Source organism: Protomyctophum bolini (assembly GCF_963924005.1).
Source record: "Protomyctophum bolini genome assembly, chromosome: 14".
Taxonomy (NCBI): Eukaryota; Metazoa; Chordata; class Actinopteri; order Myctophiformes; family Myctophidae; genus Protomyctophum; species Protomyctophum bolini.
Window position 1 is genome coordinate 28435736 of NC_137875.1, and position 14620 is coordinate 28450355.

Below are 14620 nucleotides of genomic sequence, written 5' to 3' on the forward strand. Positions count from 1 at the left end.
CACCCGTGGAATCCTAATTAGGCCATGTCCTGTTCCTTTGATAGCCGTGTACAGTGGCTCTTCTTTAATTCCTTATCAAATGCATTGATCAGTGTGGGCCTCGCTCGCTCATTGATCCGCGCACTCCGTCTGCAGCCCGCCGATAAGCTGGCCCTCCTCTCTCTCTCTCTCACACACACACACACACACACACACACACACACACACACACACACACACACACACACACACACACAGCTTTTTCTCTCACACACATTTGCTCTCTTTCTCATGAACACACATTCTTGAACCACTCTCTCTCTCGCTGTCATTTTCTGTCCCTCTTCTGCACTTCCTCTATTTCCTCTTACATTTTCTGTCTGTATCCGTCCATCTGCACATTCTGTGTGTGTGTGTGCGTGCATGCGCATGCGTGCGTGCATGCACGCAAATATATCTGTCTTCTTTACCACTTCTTTGTCTCAACAGTGATGGCCATTTTCAATTATCTGGACATGTCCACTAGTTCCACTGATTGATTAACTAGCTGATCAGTTGGTTAATTCGTTGATTGATTGCTTAATTGAGTGGATGAATGACTATTTGGACTGAGTGTGGTGTCCCTGTGTCCAGCCTTCCTAGTTCCTACTGTCTCACAAAGACTACATTAGTTATAGCTTATAAATATAAATTATAAATCATTACACAAATGTTACTGCCCATCATTCTCAAATGTTATCATTCTCATAACATTTTATTTTATTTTAATTAAGGCACTATTAAGTTTGCATTACCTATATCCAGCTAATAATCAATCTCTGCAGGTTAATTTTCATACAGTACTGAAAAAAATGGAAAGCAATGACTTCCTGGAAGGTATAGTTTATTTATTTTTTTATTTTTTCTTATCAATATATATTACGACAAAATGTATGATGTGCACGCTCATGTTTTGCATTGTGGGCTTTTATAAAATAATCAGCGGTAAAGTAAACATGGTTTGGAATTAATTGGCTAAAACAAGCACACACACACACACACACACACACACACACACACACACACACGTGAATTTGCCCGTCAGGACAAAATGTCTCCAGCTACCAGAATAACTGGCAGGAGCCTTTAACATTAAGTAGGTGTGTGTGTGTGTGTGTGTGTGTGTGTGTGTGTGTGTGTGTGTGTGTGTGTGTGTGTGTGTGTGTGTGTGTGTGTGTGTGTGTGTGTGTGCAAGCGTGTGAGTGGGTCCATTTCTTTCTTTCTTTCTTTGTGTGTCTGTTTCTGTCTGCAGCTGTGTGTGTGTGTGTGTGTGTGTGCCTCTACGCGTGTGCATCTGTCTGCATCTATGTGCGTGCATGCATGTGTGTGGCATCTCCATGCATGACCAGCAGTGCATGCCCCCCTCCCGGCCTGCACATCCTCTTCCTCTTCATCCAGAAAAGCACATCAAACCCCCTCTCCCGCCCCCCCTCCACACACACACAGTCACACACTCTCCAGAGCATAGAAGGGTCCCATGCCCCTGACGCCATCCCCGCAGAGGAGCCTTCAGTGTCAGCCTCGCACTCCACTGTTTAGGCCCTCTGCCCCTTGAGGTCCGGGGCCAGTCAAAGGGATGAACACAGTACACAGTTGTTCTCGCCATCGCCGTTGAACAAAAAGGAGTCTAACCTCCTGTCCGGCCTCTGTTGTGGAGAATGTCTCCCTCCAACGACCGCCTGCTCTCTTTCTCTCTCTCTCCTTCTATGACTTTCCATTCAGGCTTTGATCACCCAACCTTGTGGTTAGGGGTGACGTGCTTGTGTTCTTCTGTAGACCTGCGTGTGCGGAGCTGTGTTGCTCACATAAATGTAGCTGTCACGCTTTCTGTGTCACCACCTACAATCCTACATAGTACAACCCAGGTCGTTTAATGCAGAGATCCTCAAGCTTTTAAATACAAGGATAAAAGCACCTTCTCTTATACACTGCAGTCAGATGCCTATCCAGGGGGAGATCGCTGGCCAGTATTTGGTTTCCATAACTTCAGCTACTTGAACCGTCGCAGAGAGTTCTTTCTGAAAAAAGTCACCGCGGGCCTGACACCACTTTTCAATGATGATGAGGAATGGGGTCCCAACCCTGGAAATGGCAGCTGAATTGAAATTGGCAGATAAAGTGGCTGAATTTGAAGCCAAACGGGATCAGTGGGGACAGCGAGTGAACAGGGGCATATTTGACATGTTCCACACATTAGCAGAGATGTGGGGTTGAGCCTGTGCCTTCCTTCTCCCAGCTGGTGCATGCGGTCATACTGTAGCCTTGCTGTCTATCCCAACTACCAAAGACCCACGATGTGCAGACATTGTAAAAGATCCAACAAACCAGTGAAATTATTTTTGCTGAACCATGGTGCTTGTGATCCAGTTAGGTTTTTCTTTTTTTCTTGTGAGATATCCATGTTGTTTTTTGTGAGTTTTTATATACCGGTATGTGTCGGGCACCAGAAAGGATTGGACTCAAAAGCAGGCAGCAAAAACCTTTAACGGGTTTTATTAAAGTCAAGGGGAAAGGCACGCTATCCCTACGTTGGTAGGGATAGCGTGGGTCAGGGTTCCGGGAAGGCTGTCCGTGGGGCGTCGGTTCCGACAGGGATTATGCAAGCCGTAAATCAGAGTTCGGTCCGGGTCCATACACAGTGGTTGTGGAAACAGGCAAAAGTACAAGGCGTCAGGCAAGGGATAACTAGGGACAGGCTATAAGGTCAGATACAATAACAGGCAGGATAACGGGTTCAAGAATAACGGCGTGCTAACCTAGGCTAAACTGGGTTGATCTGCAGGCAGAGACAACAAGTAACCTTGGCTACTCAGCGTAGAACCTGGTGCAGGTGCGCTCACACTGGTGTGGGCGTGACAATATGGGTAGATATGTGGTGCGAACAAAGCCAACAGCTTCCCTCAAAGCGATGACTTCCGTTCCTTTCTGTGATTCACTGATAACATAGTTATGGAAACAGAACTAAGATCATGTCTCACATTTGTCTTTCTTTGCGCAACAATAAGAATCCTCACAATTCCTTTTCTCACTATCTTTTGCTCTCCCCTCCTCTGCCTCCAAACACATTCTCCTACAGTGTATTTTCTAATCAGGGTTTCCATAGCTGACTGAGCTAGTGCTAGCCAGATGCATTTTACTATAGCACTAATCCTAGCCTCTGGACAGACGGAGGCAATTTCACATTTCCTGTTCCACCCCGAACGGCCGACGACAATAATGCACCTAGGATGTTTTGGAGTGTTAGCTATATATGTATAACCCCCCCCCCCACCCCCCCAAACACACACACACACACACACACACACGCACACGCACACGCACACCCACACGCACATTTTCTCTCTCTGCCACATAAACACACATGATCACGCTCAAAGAAAAGTCATATATGTTGTTGCGCACGCACTTACACTTACACAGAGTAAATGTCACATAGACAGTTGCTCATCTATACATGCATGCAGGCATGCACACTGGGGGTGCAGCGGCTTTCAGTTTTATAACCGAACTGTACGGTTCGATACGCATTCATGAACCGTAGATTTTATGTTTTGCAATTAAAGTTTGTGTTATGCATTTATGTCCATGTCCTGAAGATAATATGAGCAAGCTGGATTTAATTATGGGGATCCTCATGACCCGCGAGTGAATCCAGCTGGTATTGTTTGCCAAAAACAGTCTAGAAATGTAAAACGGCACTGTAGGAGGAAAGCAGGGAAGCAACAAGGATTGGTGAGAGGGTCTGAACTTCAGGAAACTAATCTCTCATGGTTTGTTTAGGATGTGAATATCTCATTCTTTCACCCGTTGGGTCAAACAGGTGATGAGTTGGGGCAGGAGTTGACAATTCGGCACTTGTTTGACACAGTCAAACCAGCCGCACTGCTCAGGCACGGCCACTATGCCTCCCATGGTCCGGGTCAGCTTCTGACGGCCCACTGGTTTTACCATATTTTTCCAAATTGTAGCCTGGGCATTTAATATGCAAAATCGATTTGTACCCTGGGCGTTTAAAAGAACTGGCCTGCACCTGGCCATTATTTGGTAACTGTCGAGCATGTTTTATTTAGTGCAAGGTACGGTAAATATACATGCAGGCAAAGTCTTTGATTTAACCCAATCTGAGCCAAAACAAGATAATTTTGTGAATAGCTATTGTACCCTATACTGTGCCAAAACGAGATTATGAGATTTGATTAAAAATGGATTAAAAAAAATGATTTTTAAAATCGTTTGGACATTATCACCCGACACTCGATCTTTTCGCCTTATCGTTTGATAAGACACATATAAAACACATGATTTATACACCTAATGATAATAGACACTTCACATAGAGAACTGAATTATTAGAATAGAGTATGGCCTGAGTTAAACTACCAGTGTCCTATGAACCAAGATTTATTTTTGGGATCTGCGCACCAAAAATAGCAGACCTAAAAGCTACAAGTGTCTCGTCCGCAGCACGAGGTGAGCTTGTAGATCATTCAACAAAATTTTAATGTGGCTAAAGAAACAGTAAATAATAGGGGACGTTTATTCGGACGAGTCGCAAAATAGTGTCAGACCCTCCGGCGGTTATTAGGTAGTGGGCCGGTATTTGCGGTAGCGATGCTATTTGGAAATATGCGGTAAATGTTTTTAATTGACCTCAAACTATTACGCGCACTGCAAGAGCGAGAATAGCACTTCTCTATTCCAGTTGGGCGGGACTACCAGGAACGTTGAAAAGAAGTGCGACAGTTGGGTCGCACTATGAAATGAGTCAAATGACTCGTCACTATAGTACGACCTGAGAGTGAGAATGTGTTGGTCTAATAATTAGACTCTAATTGGTTTCCTGTGTCCGTACAAAGATAAATCCCGGGTGTAACTTGCTGTAGAAGGGTCCACTTTTCCACCCTCCACATTTGCTGATGTTGAAAAGGAAGCATTGTTGTTCTCAGTGCCTCAGGACATATCCATCTCTCACTCTCTCGCCTTTCTTTCACTCACTCGTCTCACTGTGAGGTGTGTTTTTCTGCCCCTGTGAGCATCCCCCCTGGGTATTAAGCCCCCCCCCCCCCCCCCCCCCCCCACACACACACACACACACACACACACACACACACACACACACACACACACACACACACACACACACACACACACACATTGATTAGGAGGTTCCATCATTACAATTCCACCCCATTGTCCTCGGTTAACAATGGCAACAAACAAACAATTGAGATGGAAATGGAGAGATGTAGCTCATTAGCTGGCGCTGGTTGTTTTGTTAATGGTTAAATGGTTGCATTCAACAGGGCCTGGCCCGAAAACCCCAGGCTCAATATGGAGCACACCGATTAACACACGAACACAGTGACAGAATATGACTTCACTCTCGTGTGCCTGCCTGCGTGCGGCACAGGCCTGTCTGTTACTTTCAAGTGTACTAGTCCATACCCGTGGATGTGCGCAGTCAAAGTATGTGCAGACTTTTAGTTATGTATGGGCAAGGCCTGTGTTCGACGTCTGCCTAGCTGCAAGAGTTCCAACACGCACACGTCCAACCCGTCGCAGACCCGCGGTAAACACACGCGCATACACACACGCGCAGGGATGTCGCTCCTACAACCTGGGTTAAAACATTGTACGTGTGAATCTGCGTGCTGTGTGTGATGAGAGTGTGTGTGTGTGTGTCTAAGTGGCGGTCTGTGTTATCAGCTCCATCAGATTGGCTGGATCTGTAAATGGCATTTCTCTCATTACTCTGATGACAGATGTTCAATAAAGTGTGTGTGTGTGTGTGTGTGTGTGTGTGTGTGTGTGTGTGTGTGTGTGTGTGTGTGTGTGTGTGTGTGTGTGTGTGTGTGTCTGTGTGTCTGTGTGTCTGTATCTGTGTTGTGTCTGTGTGTGTGTGTGTGTGTGTGTGTGTGTGACTGTGTGTGTGTGACTGTGTGTGTGTGTGTGTGTGTGTGTGACTGACTGTGTGTGTGTGTGTGTGTGACTGACTGTGTGTGTGTGTGACTGACTGTGTGTGTGTGTGTGTGTGTGTGTGTGTGTGTGTGTGTGTGTGTGTGTGTGTGACTGACTGTGTGTGTGTGTGTGTGTGTGTGTGACTGACTGTGGGTGTGACACTGTGCGTGTGTGCTTGCTTGCGAGTGTGCTGTGCACAAACTTATACTGTACTGTTATGTTCAGGCACATTATTGATTATTTGTCCAAATTATTGTTCCCCGTAAAGCCTGAGTTGTACTTGGTGGTATAACACGTTGTGAGCTTGTTAATCTACTGTTTTCGGCGAGCGTCACCATCGTACACGCAGTATAAACTTATCCCCATATTTTTTCCATAAAGGAATAACCTACTTCGTCAAACTATTGTGTCACACAAAAGTAGCAAAAATAGCTGATCTACAAACTCAATACAGACAGCGATGATAACGTGAACACTCCCGAGTACTCCCTGTCACACACTAATGAGTGTGTGTGTGTGTGTGTGTGTGTGTGTGTGTGTGTGTGTGTGTGTGTGTGTGTGTGTAGGAGCAGGACGCAGAGCGAAGGAGGCAGCTGAGAGAGAGAGCCAGGCAGCTGATTGCAGAGGCTCGCTCCGGGGTCAAAATGGCCGACATGAGCCTTCTGGACCCTACTGCTGCTGGCAGGGGCAAGGCTACTGGGGGTTAGTAGTAGTACACACACACACACACACACACTCTTACATTCACAAATATACTTACTTATTGTTGCCAGTGGTTTTATATAAAGGTTTTTTTTTTTTTTGTCAAATATGTTTTTATTGAACAGATAAATTATTACAAACATTATGATATGAAATACTTTTTTTATGAAACAAAATGAAATAAAAAATAATAAAATAAAAAAATAAAGACAAAAAAGATAAAGAAATCCCTTAACTCTCCCACCCATACTGCTCAGTGACATTGCATACTATATAATAAGATGATAGAAAGCTCATGGAAAACATCTGAAAAGAAAATGGCGTAGTCAACCAATCAATGGTATCCTGTCTATTAATCGTTTCTACTCAGGTAATGGACAAGGGGCAGCCAAATCTTATCAAACTGTCTCTCCCTGTTTCTCAGGAAATACCGTATTCTCTCAAGATGAAGTGTACTAGTCATTTCATTTAACCAGTGCTTAAATGCAGGAGCCTCTTCCTTCTTCCAGTGTGTCAGAATTAGTTTTTTCGCTGTAATCAGACCATATGAGAAGAGTTGTTTCTGTGCTTTCGTCAACATAAGCATGGAGTCTGACAAACCCAGAATTATTAGTACAGGATCGGAGTCAATATGAATACTCAAAATATCAGAGAGCGTCTCAAATATCTTAATCCAATATCCCAATCCTTTGTATCCGAGGGCAAAGGGCGAAGCTATGAAGAAGATTTGCATCTATTGTATTACATTTGTCACAATGCGAAGAAATATCTGGGTATATGTTATGTAATTTTAATTTGGAATAATGGAGTCTATGTATGACTCGAAACTGGATAAGGCAATGTCTGGAATTGATAGAGCACACATTAATTTCTTCAAGGCTGTCTTCCCAGAGCTCGTCTGAAATTGATATATAAAGGGTTTTATATGGATGGACACACACACACACACACACACACACACACACACACACACACACATCCTCTCCCGTTCCAGGTACACACAAACATGTACCCCTCTACCTACATTGAAGCTACAAGCACCCACCAGATTCCCATTATGCTCTGTGAGGGGGTCATGCTTAATCCTTGAGAATGCATCCAAAAGAGTAAATGTATTATGCCAAACATCAGTTGATAATGGTCACACGTCTTTATATTTATCACTCATTCTTGAGATGAGGGACAAAAGTGGAAAAAACATGTCCCACACATAAGAGCCTTATTTTATGTAAAAAATAAATTAATTCATAAAAATAAAAGCACTTGCAAAGTTAAGTGTAATACAGTTGTGTATTATTATGCCCTTAATTTCATTATAATTGTTTTCATATTCCATCTGAATTAGTTAAAAGCAGGCCCTGTACCCAAAAAGGCCTGTATTTAGCCTGTCCCCAGCAAGTGGCCACAATTTCAAACTGCCAAAAAAGTGTCTAATACTGTCACAATCACATAAATATACATACTAAATTAAAGTAGATTGTCAACAACATAGCAAATAATATACACAGTTAATTTTAATTCATATTTTCTATTAAATATCTCATATCAAATGTTCGTCCCACGTCTCCGTCAACTCCGTCAGGTTTTTTTAAAAGTCTTAAATTAATCAGAAAATATTGTCGACAGATTTAGCCTGAAGACTCCTTTTCCAAGTCCCATTTATATTTGTTGCAACAGTGGAGTACCTGGTCTGACAAGCATTCAATTGTTTGATATTTTAAACAAACAATGTTGATAACAATGTGGTCACAGCTTTTACATGTCAACTCCGTCAGGACATTATTATGATCTTTGTTAAGAATTCAAAAATAATGTTTATTATTTTAGTTTAGGGGTTAGGTTTAGCTAACAAAATTAAGCAAAAACAAAATGGCTACATTGTACTAAAGAGGGTTAAGATGAAAACAAATGCCATTTTGTCAACTCCGTCAGACGTCAACTCCGTCAGATTTTGTGTCTGACGGAGTTGACGTGTATCTGACGGAGTTGACAAAAGTGTTCCTAAAACAATAAAATTATTGTTTTTGAATAATGGGCAGTATTCTAATTTGGCACACAGTTAGAGCATGCCTTAAGGAACATTTTTGGCTATGGGGCCATCACAGATTTGTCTCGTGGTGACCATGGCAGCCATATTACAAAAGAGCCGCCACCTGATGTTATTTTACAATAACTCAAGTTCTACACCACCTAGGATCTTGATTCTGGTGACTAAGACCTCATTTTCAAGGATGAGGGATACAGTGGTACAATTTAGACTTTCCCTGTGACCATGGCAGCCATTTTTCAAAATGGCCGCCACCTGCTGTTATTTTACAATAACTCAAGTTTTAGACCACCTAGGATCTTGATTTTGGCGACTAATCATACATTTTAAAAGATGAGAAATACAGTGGTACTATTTAGATTTGTCCTGTGACCATGGCAGCCATTGTTTTTCAAAATGACCACCAACCTGCTGTTATTTTACCAATAACTAAAGTTTTAGACCACCAAGGATCTTGATTCTGGCGACTAATCATTACATTTTCAAGGATGATCTTTCTCTGGGAGAGGTAAGGGCTTATTTCAGGTGCAGGTTGAGTTTCTACTGACAGGACATTAAAAGGAGGTGGGCTTTCTGGCCTTTGACTTGCCCCTTTCAGGTACAGATGCACAGTTTTCACTGGCCACTGCAGGGAACTGTGGGGGAGAAACTTTGGTCTCTTGACACCCCGATTAGGTTCAGGGTTTTTTTTGGTGGAGACTTGCCTTTCATGACATCTTTGCTGCAGCAGTTGATCTCCTTATTGCCAGTGGTGGCACACTCTGGGTCTCTGGGGCATTGTATCTTGGTGGCCTCCTGCCAGTGTTTCTCCATCCTTCTCCTGAGCTCTGTGTTCTGGGGCTCTGTTATAGTCAACTTACATTGTCTTGGCTGGAGATTGCTTTCCTGCAGGGTCCAGCCCAGTCTTGTGCAGATGGCTGCTGGCCCACCTGGAGGCCCCAACCTCACTTGTTCGGTTGGTGTGATTAGGTGGGGTGGTCTTCCCCAATCAGGATGAGGGGTTTGACCCTTTCAAACGGCAGTCTGGCCAAGTGTCTGTATTTAGTTGTGAGTTTAGATACAGGATACGATTGCTCACCCAGCCCCAGGTGACATGAGGTGAAGGCTCCTTTGATTTGGTAACATTGCTTTGGTTGACATGCTGGGGACACAGAGAAAGACACTGATGCCTTCAGTGTCTGCACATCCTGCCTGATGGTCCTGAAGCCAAATCTTCTGTCTTCAGTCTTTCGCTCACTGTTCACTGCTCACTGTTCACCTCACCGAATTTAGCCCAAGGAGTTTGACCCCTAGTTTGGCCATAGACCCCCTAGTTTGGCCATAGCCACTTGCCCAAATGTGCCGACATGTGCTGACCTCATCACATCTGTGATGATGGCTATGGCCGTTTTTAGCCAACGTAGTGTTTTTTGTGCAAAACTAATGCTTGGAATGGATCCAGAATCATGAAAAGCCCCTAGTTTGACATGCTACTTAAAGCATAATGAAATTTAAAACATTTAGCCTTATATTGTTTGTTGATGGTACCCAACTTTCAGCAGCTGTCAAACATGCCCCTAGGGTGGTCAAATAGAAACCAATGTGGGATATGTTAGTAGACACCTTTACAAACATTGGTGAAGAAAATTCTTGGTAAGAAATGTATTCACAGATTTTATATTATTCTGATAATATTCCCTGAGTAAATTGGTAAAATAATAGCAGGTCCACCATTTTTTTAAATGTCTACCATCCATGGTCACAGGATAAATCTAAATAGTACAACTGTATTCCTCACCCTTGAAAATGTATGATTAGTCACCAGAATCAAGATCCTAGGTGGTGTAGAACTTGAGTTATTGGGAAATAACAGAAAGTTGGCGGCCATTTTGAAAAATGTCTACCATGGTCACAGGACAAATCTAAATAGTACCAATGTATCCCACATCCTTGAAAATGTATGATTAGTCACCAGAATCAAGATCCTAGGTGGTGTAGAACTTGAGTTATTGGGAAATAACAGAAAGTTGGCGGCCATTTTGAAAAATGGCTGCCATGTTCACAGGGCAAATCTAAATAGTACCACTGTATTCCTCATCCTTGAAAATGTGGGATTAGTCACCAGAATCAAGATCCTAGGTGGTCTAGAACCTAAATCAGTTAAACTTGTCAACTCCGTCAGATGTTCGTCAACTCCGTCAGACGTTCGTCCCGTGATGTTTTTGTTAATTTCCAAAGAAATAGAAAATTCGCTGTCAAATCTTTTGTGCTTATGTATTGAAACACCAACTGAAATGATACGTAATGATGATTTTTTTTTTTTTTTACATGGTTTTCATGTTATAATATTGAAAATAAAGGTTGAAATGACGGTTTTGAGAAATTGGATATTTCATAATAGTGTGATATTGGAACAAAATAATATTAAAAGATTTGTATTACTTAACTTGATTACTGAAAGCCATTATAAGATAACTGAGGACTTTATATTATTGTTGAAATGATAAAATTCAATTAAAAGGGATTTTAGTGTGTCTGACGGAGTTGACATGAATCAGGTATTAAGTGCATAAATGTCCCATTTTAGAAAGAAATGTTATGCGAAAAACCTGTTCCTTCTCAAGATTGGTAGTTGAGACCTGTGTCTACAAATACATCTATTTGATTTGAATGTATCTTAAAAAAAAAAAAAATCCAGTTTGAAAAAAGTTTTGTCCCTTATCTCAAGAATGGGTGTTATATGTCTCATGCCCCTGTAATTGTTAATGAACAAGAACTACCGCGTCTAATAACGTTTTCCAAGAGGCTGGTGAACACCTCCCTCCCCCTTGAAGAACTCCCATGGATTTCCATTTTGCCGTAAATTGCGGTTATTATGGTAATGGCCGTTATTAGGACTCTGTGGTGATTTGTTTCGGCTTCTGACATGTTATACATCCTCGCTTGTTAATCGGGTGGAACAGATGTAGAGATTTACGGTTGCTAGGGCATTTAATGTGAAAGGCGGAGGAAGAATTGCTTAACCATTTAAATCTTATATTGAGCTTGAGAACACCATCCATTTCACTACACCTTTAAAAAAAAGAACAGGGTGGCTAAGTCCATTGAGTTAAATGGAGAAGTGGTGCCATGTTTTATCAAGCTGTATACTTCATTGTTTACATGAACCGAGCAAAGAAATCTGTAGAGGCCGTGTCAACGGGAAGGGAAGAATGAGGGATTGGAGAGACGGGAAGGTAGAGGGAGGGTCCTCGCTGGCTGGTGGCTGGATGACCACAGGAAGGTAGAGGGAGGGTCCTCGCTGGCCGGTGGCTGGATGACCACAGGAAGGTAGAGGGAGGGTCCTCGCTGGCTGGTGGCTGGATGACCACAAGAAGGTAGAGGGAGGGTCCTCGCTGGCTGGTGGCTGGATGACCACAGGAAGGTAGAGGGAGGGTCCTCGCTGGCTGGTGGCTGGATGACCACAGGAAGGTGGAGGGAGGGTCCTCGCTGGCTGGTGGCTGGATGACCACAGGAAGGTAGAGGGAGGGTCCTCGCTGGCTGGTGGCTGGATGACCACAGGAAGGTAGAGGGAGGGTCCTCGCTGGCTGGTGGCTGGATGACCACAGGAAGGTAGAGGGAGGGTCCTCGCTGGCTGGTGGCTGGATGACCACAGGAAGGTAGAGGGAGGGTCCTCGCTAGCTGGTGGCTGGATGACCACAGGAAAGCAAGGTAGAGGGCGAGAGAGGAGAGTGGACAAGGTGACATACAGAGGACGTGACAATAAGGTGGGAGAAGAGCGGGAGAAGGCCGTTTGGTTTTATGTGCTTCTTCAGCCCTTTTGAATCAAGCTAATTGTGGATCTCATTAAAAATGGGAGTTTGGAGAAAAGGAGGGATGGAGAGAGTATAGCAGGAGAGAGGAGAAATGCTGTGGGGCCTGATACACAAGGCCTGCCGAGCAGAACGGCTAATCCTAGCCCCAGCACTCGTCCCTCTCTCTCTCTCTCTCTCTAGCGAGAACGCTCCGCTTCGCGGCCAGCAAATTAACAAAAGAGAGAGAGAGAGGAGACAGAACACAGAATATGCCTATCTGCCCCTCCCATTTAACTCTCATGCTACCTCTCCCCTCATTTATACTTGGTTTCACGCAGTGTAAACCCAAAACAGCACATTTAGGCCTATAAGTTCAATGTGAGGCTTGTGAATCTGCTATTTTCGACATGCTACAAACTGACATGAAATTAAGCATAAATCTTCCTTTTTAACCTCTTGTTTTTCTTAGTCTTCCCCTCTTTTTCTCTTCTGCTCCTATGCCTCTGTCGATCTCGTCATTTCCAACCTTGTCTCTCTCTTTTTTCTTTGTTGTTGTCTTTACTGTACCTCTTTGTGTCTAACACCTTCCGTTCGCCCTCCTCACTCGCTTTCTCTCTGCCACTTTGTTTTGTAGTACATAAGTGAGGGAAGCCGGGATGTCAAATGCTGTGCATAGTTTCTTTTTATGTGTCTCTGACTCTCTGAGATTGGTGTATGTAAGTAATTTTTCTTGTTTTGATGATTTGAGACGTTGCTTTTGCACAGCCCAATGGGAGGATTAAGGGAATATTGTGTTTTCATGTTTCACGTCTCACTTTTTGTTTGCCCTGCCTCTTTTATCTGAAAAGAGGGAAAAAAGCAAGCAACAGCAGATATTTGAATAAGGAATAAAGCACACACACACACACACACACACACACACACACACACACACACACACACACACACACACACACACACACACACACACACACACACACAGATCAATAGAGGCATATCCCATCCTTGCAGTCCTTTCTAGTCAGTGAAGTGGAGCCTGTTGTTTTTCATAACATCAATTTGGTTGGAGAGATTGTTAGTCCGATAGGTTTGGGTTTTGTTTCTATTTTTTATTTATTTTTATCTTTGTGAGCTGAACAATTGAATAATGCTATGTGGAAGTGGTTCTCAAACAGTGTGCTGTGAGTCAAGCTCACAGCAACGTCACAATGTGTTGCAGTGTTCTCCTGTAGTTGGCCTATTTGCACTATGAGTGCACTATGAGTGCCTTGAGGTTTTCATACAAAGTTTCAGGCAGGGTTTCGAGCTTGGTTTGAATTTGATTGAAGTTCCATGTTTACACAATCTAACTTCAACCCAGGATGTACACACAAGTGTGTGTACATCCGGCGACATATGTGGACCCCAGTGGTATTCCCTGAATAAATAAAGGTCAATAAAGGTGTGCAGAACCACAGAGGCCTTATAATATATTTCAGATCTGCTCACCTATGACTACACTCTCCTTTTACACTCCTAGTTCTCTAACTAATGTGTACTAATACACTCTGTTATTAACAGATTAAATTGTACTAACCATCACGTTGTTCTCTGCACATTGCTTTTTGCTTTTTCACCCATCAATCCTCTCGCCGCTTCTTTCTTTCTTTCTTTCTTTCTTCCTCCCACATTTCTTAATTCACCCTTTCTCGTCTTCCTTACTTCCTTTCTTCACACCTTCCTCCAATCCTTTATTTGCTCCCTCCGTCTTTCTCTTTTCTGTCTTCCTTGTTTCCTTTCCCTTTTCCTTTCCTCCAGTCATGTTGGATGGTGTTACAGGTGATGAAAGTGGTGTTGATGGAGAAAGGGGGGAGGAGGAGGAGAACGAGGGGAGGGCTGAGGAAGACCACCTCTTTGATGATGATGATGATGATGATGATGAGGAGGATGATCCTACCACCTCTTCGTCTGCTGTAGCTACTAACCCACCGCACGCTGAGGCCACTACCCCGACCACCTCCAGCACACAGGGGTCCCTGGAGCTTACTAACCCCACTTCTGCGCTTTCGTCTCTGGGTAAAGGCTGCACTGGCTGGGCTGTGTGGTTCTGCATGCTTGGCTTGCTTCGTTCACAGGAAGGTCA

At 43.5% G+C, this 14620-nt stretch overlaps 1 protein-coding gene across 1 annotated transcript in view; it reads left to right on the top strand.

The window, feature by feature from the left end:
• The window catches only part of ehbp1 (EH domain binding protein 1), a 191363-nt gene that overhangs the window by 117137 nt on the left and 59606 nt on the right, over nt 1–14620 (top strand). Inside the window, exon 16 of the mRNA XM_080782946.1 lies at nt 6543–6678. Coding sequence (XP_080639072.1) covers nt 6543–6678 — 136 coding nt within the window. The remainder of the gene's footprint in view (nt 1–6542; nt 6679–14620) is intronic.